This window comes from Pelobates fuscus, chromosome 5 (genome assembly GCF_036172605.1).
Source record: "Pelobates fuscus isolate aPelFus1 chromosome 5, aPelFus1.pri, whole genome shotgun sequence".
Lineage (NCBI taxonomy): Eukaryota > Metazoa > Chordata > Amphibia > Anura > Pelobatidae > Pelobates > Pelobates fuscus.
In genome coordinates, this window is record NC_086321.1 from 28,062,060 (window position 1) to 28,070,903 (window position 8,844).

The following is an 8,844-nucleotide window of genomic DNA, read 5'->3' on the forward strand; positions in this document are numbered from 1 at the left end:
CAGTGTGTATCTGTGGGTTTCAGTGTGGTTATGTATCCGAGTGTGTTTCCGTGTGTGTATTAGTCACTGTGTGTATGTGTTATCTATGTGTGTGTCATTTATGTATATTTGTTATCTGTGTGTGTATTTGTGTCAGTGTGTATCTATGTGTAGGAGTCAGTGTGTATTTGTGTTTGTCCGTGTTTATCTGTGTTTATTAGTGTGTTTATGTATCGGTGTGTATGAGTCAGTGTGTATCTGTGTGCGTGTTCGTGTGTGTATGAGTTGGTGAGTATGTATCTGTGTGTATGTGTCAGTGTGTAGCTGTGTGTGTCAATGTGTGTATGTATCTGTGTGTATGATCACCTTCCTCTCCCTACAAAGGTCTCAGGTCTCTGTATTGAAGTTGTTGCTGGGATTGTGTAATTACCTGGCTGCCAGCACACTGCAGGGTGCAAGAAGGAGCTGTGCGGAAAGAGCTCCACCATCACCTGCAGTTTCAACCCCCAACTGGACACCATTATATTTGGGCAGAGTAGGCAACTGCCATGTTAGAAAGCCATGTACAGAAAGCCTGCACAGTTAGAGGCCACCACCTTCTCTCCAATCCCAAACACACAGTGCACCCAAACATCACAGAGCACACCTTGTGATCGTCCATAGGAATTGCGGCCACCCAGACGAACACTTAGAACACTGAGGTGGAAATTGTTACAAAGTATCAATTAGGCTTAACAAGCTCCAGGGTAGGGATGTGCATGGGAAAAATATTCGGTTCGGCATTCCGAAATTCGGGGGTTCGGCACTTCGACAGGGTTAGGAGTAGGGTTATGGTAGGGTTAGAGGAGTACAGTCAGGGTAGGGTTAAGGGTAGGGTTAATGGCAGGGGTAGGGTTAGGAATAGAGTTACCCTACCCCTACCCTAACCCTACTCCAACCACTAACCCTGACCATACCCCATCCACTAACCCTATCCATAACCTTACCCCATCCACTATCCCTACCCATAACCGTACCCCAACCCCTAACCCCAACCCTCTCCTGTTTTGCCACTTTTCAGAAATCCGAAGCACTTCAGCACTTCCAAAATTCGGCACCTCCAAAATTCGGTTCGGTTCGCATTCTGGAAATTCGGCAATTAGGCACTTCGGACATTCGGAAGCATTCGAATGTCCGAATTTCCATTCGGAACTAAATGAATTGCACATGTCTACTCCAGGGTGGTCTTTGGTTCGAGCGGCTGTTCAGTTCCTGAACCACATAGTCCAAATACACAAACGGAGACTTTTACATCACATTTTACAGGGTCTATGGTCTGTGGGCAGGAGCCTGGCAAGCAGGCTCCTCCAGGAACTCGTGGCAAACTCACTTAAAAAGGGGAGTTTGTCACATCCTACATCTCTTGGAATTTACTACTAAGAGGCACAGAGGGAACATGATAAGGGTGCTGTTATTATGATGGAAAGGGTGATTATTTTCAAGGAGACTTAGACATATTTTTTTATATTGCAAAATATTTTTTTTTACATATTTCAAAATATAAAAAACTCCCACGCGTGGTGGGGATGCTCGGCCATCCATAATTACTGGCTAAATATCACAAAAATGATTCATAGTATTACAGGAACCCAGCTCCCCTTGAACCCAAAAACACTGTTATTCTACCTGATCAAACCGATTCGCAAAACCACCACTATGCTTATCCAGCACATGCTCACGGCTGCTAATCTATTTATCCCACGGTGTTGGTAACAACTTTCAGCTCCATCTATGAGGAAGTGGATACATAAAGTAGACTCTATTACAATGGAAGAACTTCGATATTCCTTGACACATAGATATGCTCTTTATAAGGATATCTGGGACCCGTGGTTACATTTCATGCAGAGGGACGAGCTAGACTAGGCCTGGAAGAGGATCATTGACAGAGCTCTCACTTAGAGAGTTAAGGAACATACCTTAAGTACCAGTTTCAATACTTCAAAGTTACACACGGAAAAGGAATATATCCTGGTCCTTGTTTCTCTGACTTTAATGACTGGACCACTCACTTTTACTTATACCTACTTTTTATTTTAATTAGAGTATAGCTTCATGCCTCCTCTCCGGCCGACAATCTCCTCGGTTACTTATGTATCCTAAATACTTTAATTTTCTTGGACTTACTTCAAACTTGATGCCAGATTTGTTAACTACCTAAAATGCTGTAATGTGGCACTTTCTTTGAGAACATTAGTTATAAAGTGTTATGAATGCTGGTATATCAGATACCCATTCATATTCGGTTCCTCCCGAACTGCTAAGAGCTGAGTGATTATAGCATGCAGTTCGGGAATCAAGACGAATATTCTCCAGCTAGAATTCAGCATACAAGAATTCTTCCCCAGCAGTCAGTCATATACCCAAACATCAGCCTGAACTAGATGAAGGGTACAACAGGAATGATTTTATTCAGGCAAACTGGCTGGCTTTTTATGCAAGTCCCCAGGAACGGGGTTTACAATAACTTATTCCAGGGGCATTCCCCACTGGACCTGAGAGGGCACAGGGACAAAGTACATACTGTAGTTACATTGGCTCACAGGTGCAGGACAGTCGCACATGGAATACAATAATCCTTCCCCTTTACTTAGGAGATAATTGAGTCAAGTATTGTACTAAACTCAGTTATCTCCAAACACAAAAAACACATACTTTCACAAAATCCAGAAAGTGCCTTAAACCCCATGGGAACCCCACAAAACTCATATCCCCTGATAGCCCTGATCTGGGGGACCATCATATCCAAAAATCACCCAGATCAGTTCAGGGGTTTGGGATTTCCATGGAAGTCATAATTTGACCGACCGCACACAAGGCTCCTGCCCAGAAAGAGTTCCATGAAATCAGGCTGTGCGGTCGGTCTCTTTCGGGAAGTCAAAAAACCGAACAAATTTATGAACTGTTTCCCTGGCTCATAAGTAGCGTTTGTTGGAACAAACCTACCGAACAGTGCCCTCCTGGCTGGTCGGTGAACAAAAGCAGGCGTCGGCGAAGTTTGACAAGCCAAGTGTCCGGTTTTAGTTCCAGACACTCAAGACCAAGTCCCGTTGCCTCTGTTCATGCAACAAGATGGCCGTTTATGCGAACGGCGACCACACAGAGAGAGCACTTAATTCACAGTTCCCCTTGAAGTTAATGAGCCACAGGGATGGTCGGTGTTCAGTAGTTTTAACTAACGAACGGGGAAAATCCAAAATACCGAACCAAACAGGGTAGTTTCTTCACATTAAGTAGTAATTGTGTACAATATAGCTAAGATACATGATTTATGCATCAATGCACACAGAGAGAGAGTTATTTACTCAGGGGTCTGAGAGGAATGATGGCTAAATGCCTTATGGTACATTGCTTCACCTCGCCAGGCACATAATAGCCTCTTAGTGAATAGATTGTACCTTTGCTCGCTACTGTTTCATTACTTGCGTGTACAGTGATACTTACCCTATGTCTATGCACTGCTTTGTTAATTATGTTTTTATATGCTCAATAAAGATTTTTTTTTTTTAATATATATATATATATATCATAAGCTGTAAAATATGATGCTATTTTAACCCCTTAAGGACCAAACTTCTGGAATAAAAGGGAATCATGACATGTCACACATGTCATGTGTCCTTAAGGGGTTAAAAAAAGGCAGCGGTCGTCAATTTTTCACTTCTTGGGGTTTTTTTGTGCTTGTTTCTGTAATTGTTTTATGTGAAACTGCAACAGCAGGCAGGTTAGGTTAAGCCGCAGTCGGTCAGACAGTAGGGACTGACCCAACATGGGTCATAATTAAAACAATATCCTTAAGTTTAATTCAATGTAACTAACTTTTAAAAAAAAGTTGTCCTTCACAATCATATTTGCTGAATGCTTGGGTAGCGTGCATTATTTAATTTTCTTGTGATCCCTGTGTGTATAAATACTGTGCGTTCTATTTGTCATTTCTCTGACTGCCACATGCCCAAACTCCAATATCAGATGACAAAAATACTTCAAAACAAAGATGTGAATCAGACCCCCCCTTCGCGCCGATCACTCTCCTTCTCTCCTTAAAACTGAGGATGTGGGTGCTGGCTTCAGTCTACACCTGACTGGTACGCAGACACCCAAAACTATGGCTGAGAGATTTGTAGACAGTAAAATAAAGCCGGGCAAAGTCACTGTGTTTATTAAGAGAGAATGTCCTTACTGTGTTAGAGCCCTAGAAATCTTACAACAATATCGTTTTAAACCAGAGGGCTTTGAAGTTCTTTCTGTCAATGACCAGAATGACACAGAAAAGATTATGCAATGCCTGCTCGAAAAAACAGGACAAAGAACGGTGAGTATTATAGTAGAATATTTTTGAGATGTTTGAAAAGTCATCAATGGGTAGATCACTGAATGTGTTATGAGAATTGTCGGACATTCCAAATGAATTGAAAGTGAATTACAAATTTAAGTCCAAAGTAGCTGAACTGGAAATATTCTCCAAGACAACTGTGCTTCCAGATTCGCTATTCTGGCCTTAAATATGAACTTCACTTTGACTGCTTGGTTGTAGAGAGGTATTAGCAGGAGAAAGATGGAAGTGCTCATGCCATTGTACAGAACATTGGTGAGACCTCACTTGGAATATTGAACGCAGTACTGGAGATCCAAAATCCACCTTCTGTTGGGCAGGGCACGAAAGATTCTGCACGTCAGTATTTAGCATAGGCCTGATAACAGAGGGAACAGGGAGGGTACACATCAGACATGTCATTGGTCGGAAGTGTTAGGAGTTTCTCCTTTATTTCCCCAAAAGGACCATCTAAATTGTAATGCAAAACAGATGTGACTATCTCAGAAAATGGATTTCGCTATACGTTGTTGGGGTTTATTGCAAACTTAAATACATGTGGCACAAGTTAACCAAATTTTGCTATTCACATTTTAATCTGTTTCAATTTAAAGTTCAGTGACTTAACCATCTACAAAGACGATTTATAATTTCTGAGCCTGTTTGTTCCTAGGTACCGCGTATATTTTTTGGAAATAATTGCATCGGTGGCTGCTCGGAGCTCTCCATTCTTGAAAGCAACGGGAAGTTGGATCAAACTTTGCAAACTTTAGGCGCTTTGCAATAATAACTTAACTGGTGAGTGATACTTACTACAGCTATATAAGTGTAAATTATATTGGACTTCATTTACTGAACACTGAAATGTAGTGAGTTAATAGCAAAAAAAACATTCATAATTTAGGCAAAAAAAACATTCATAATTCTCCAAATCCATTATAGCCACAGTTTGGCTGTTATCGACAGCTCACTACAATTTAATGTTTAGTGAATAAACATCATGTAATATCCAAATTGTAAAATGTATGTAGTATATTATATAACATGTACACGTAATGTACACATTGGTCTATGTGTTTTGGAGCTAGTTTTATTCTGTTCCAATCCACTTGTTTTTGAATGAAATTTCATCATATAAAAACCCCGGCAAAGCTTCATGTTACTCGTAGTAAGCAAGAAATCTATTGGCCATTCCAAGATTGGGCATTAAACTAGATTTGTTTGAAGGCAGCTTTAGGGGTGCAGGACAGGAGCTGGACATAAACCGTATGGAAGGTGTTTTGTTGTTTTGTTTTTTTTACACAATTTTGTTTCAAGGAGGAAATAAAATGAATTACTGAAAGGTATGAAATGCTGTTTATTTGTTGCATTAGTATTTTTTTAATGGATCATCTATTTGTTACTATATATTAATAGCCCTGAAAAACAGAAAATAAGATTCTTTTTCTTTTTAACTTTTCAACAAACTGTGCGGCTACTTAGGGCCGGTGCAAGGATTTTTGCCGCCCTAGTCAAAAAACATTGTGACGCCCCATTTGCTCCACCCACTCATGCAGACTGACATACACTGACCCAAGCAGACTGACACATACCCATGCAGACTGAAACAGACACACTTACTCATTCAGACTGATATACACATACTGACCCATGCAGATTGACGCACACACACTGACTCATGTAGACTGTCACGTCCTGTTCCGTTCTGCACCGATGTCTGGCCTTGGCTTCTGGTATCCAGTACTCTTTTTACAATTCTTGTTTAGTTTTCTTGGTTTTTCTGGTTTTCTATTCAGGCATACAGGGGTTCTAGTCTTCGGACTGCCACCCGTGACACTAACGCTGTAACGAACCTTATGTACTTCGTGCAGTACGTTCGTTCGCACACTCCCGAAATGCTAGAGGCTTAGTGAATATAGCCCGTTCACACCGTACGCTGGTTTGTACTTTCCCAAAATCCAAGCTGGTAGTGAGAATAAATCAATCGGTTCGTCGTTCGCATACCCAAACATCAGGGAAGGGGACAACTGAATTGTTTTGTTATGGCCAGGTGGCCCACTTATATACACAGACCCCCATCATGGGGTCTCAAGCAAGGACATAGTATAACACTCCCACAAAACGTCCAAGACACTCCCAGGCGTCTCTGTGTCTGGGAGATAATTTAGTGTACTTTGCTTAAACTAATTATCTCCTAGGTACTAGAGGTACAAATCATAAAATATCCCAAAATACCTATAACACCTAGAGGAACCACCACAAATATCATATCCCGGATAGCCTGGATCTGAACGTCTTACATATCCAAATAGCCCTCAGATCCCACTGATACAGCTGAATAGACATGTGCAATTCGTTTCGGTCCGAATTTAAGTTCGGACAAATTTCGTACATGCGGACATTCAGATGCTTCTGAATGTCTGAATTGCCGAATTGGTGAATTTCCGAAGTGCCGAACCGAACCGATTTGCCGAAGTCCCGAATTTCCGAAGTGCCAAAGTGCTTTGGATTTCTGAAAAAGTGGCAAAACAGGAGAGAGGGGGAAAATTAAGGGAATGGTGACAGGAATCTAACCGTAACCCTACTCCTAAGCCTACTCCTAACCCTAGCCCTAAACCCACCCCTAACCCTACTAGGGTTAGGGGTATGGTTAGGTTTAGGGGTAGGGTTAAAGGAAGGTTAGGGTTATGGAGTTAGGCTTATGGGGTTAGGGTTGGGTTACGGTTAAGGGTAGGAGTTAGGGGTAGGGTTAAGGTTAGGGGTAGGGTTAAGGGTGGGGTTAGGGATGGGGTTAGGGTTAAAGGTAGGGAGAGGGGTTAGGTGTTAGTGGTAGGGTTGGGGTAGGGGTTAGGGGTTATAGTTTGGGGTAGGTGTAGTGTTAGGGTTGGGGTAGGGTTAGGGTTAGGGAACTGCCCAAGTGCCGAATTTCCAAATTGCGGTAGTCCTGAATTTCATAAGTGCCGAACCGAACCTAAGTGCCGAAGTGCCGAATTTACGAAGTCCCAAATTGCCGAAGTCAATTTAAGGCTATGCTGGTCGTTATTATAAAAATATCAGAGAATATGAGTATTTGAATAAAAGGGTCTCTATTGCCTTTTAGAAATCATGTACAGAATTCAGAATTGCCATAAAGCATGCACAGATTGAGAGATTTTAATTCGGATTTGAATTAAAATTTTAGATGATACCAGTAAATTTGTAAATTGAATAACTTTCTCTATAGTGCACTGAGATGCTGCGAAGAATACATCCGGATACTTGACAGACTCAGGATACTCAAAGTATTCATACCAGATAGACACAATGTATCAACCTTGCAGAGTACGTAGGATCAGGATTTTGCTCCTCTTCACTCCTCTTCTGCTTTCCCTCCTTTCATTTTTGGTTTTACCCTTTCATATGATGTCACTGACCTCATGTGCCCTCTATGCCGACAAATTCCAGGAACTGCGAGGCTTAATGCTCTTATCTGTCTCTTATGCTCTTACATACAAATTATAATATTTATATGTGTTAAAGGGAACACTACATTGGAGGAAAAAAATAAATCTCGATTTATTAGATATACCCTCATAAAAAACTATTTCTGCATTTTTTAACTGAGGGTATAGCTAACAACAGCTTGTAATTGCTGCAGATCTCTTGTCTGAAGCATTTGCAAGCCCTCTTTCAGTCTGGGCAAAATGAATGACTGATCAGAGGCTTCTTATTGAGATGCCTCTGATTCTGAGAATTCAGGCAATCAGGGATAACAATGGGGATGAAGGGACACAAGGATCAAATAAGCCCAGTGCATGCGCGAGCTCACAGACATAGTGTGACTTTGACTTCCGGAAGTTTTGTGGAGCTCATAGAACCAGAATATTAACAACCCGGCCGACAGACTGGCAGCCTGGGTGGCATTTCTGTAATTTGTGATGATTTGTAAACGTTCTGATTTCAGATATAAAGCATCAGTTTGATAAAAACTGTAATTAAAATAAGACTGCCCTGACACATACAGCACTTTAAAAAAAATCTAAAATAAAAGTCATATTTATTGGAAAATGTTGAACAGCACCTTTCAAATATGAAAGTTTTAAATATAACGTTGTGTGAAAAACGCATAAGATGTTTGATTCACTAAAAACTTATATTTTGGAGGCTTTACAAAATCATAATTTTGAGGTGAAAAATAGCCAGACTGGCTATTACAACTCGTTTTTTTTTTAAATGTTTTTTCCCGCATGGTTTTTCCCGCATGTGGTCGACAACTCTTGTCAGGGAGGTGTCTCTGGGTCGCATGGTCGGTACCTTTAGCAAGGGAAATACTGTTAGATTCCTAGTTTTAGTTTTGGGTTTTTTTTTTTTTTTTTGGTTTTTTTTTTAATTCTTTATTTTTGTTGTGCACAAAATTAACAGAAAGCCTTGGTGCGCCACAACAGCGACATCAAGAAAATTGGTAGACATTTGCAGTACCAGTCGTGGCATTCGTTTGTCAAGGCACATTTTTAGATTAATGAGATCAATATACA

General features: G+C 40.9%; 1 protein-coding gene across 1 annotated transcript; it reads left to right on the forward strand.

The window, feature by feature from the left end:
- Positions 1 to 4,112: 4,112 nt before the first annotated feature.
- Positions 4,113 to 5,117, forward strand: LOC134611996 (glutaredoxin-1-like). The gene is made up of 2 exons (XM_063456377.1): positions 4,113 to 4,330; positions 5,004 to 5,117. The coding sequence occupies exons 1-2, from the start codon at positions 4,124 to 4,126 to the stop codon at positions 5,115 to 5,117; spliced, it is 321 nt and encodes a 106-aa protein (XP_063312447.1). The 5' UTR covers positions 4,113 to 4,123.
- The last annotated feature ends 3,727 nt before the right edge of the window (positions 5,118 to 8,844 follow it).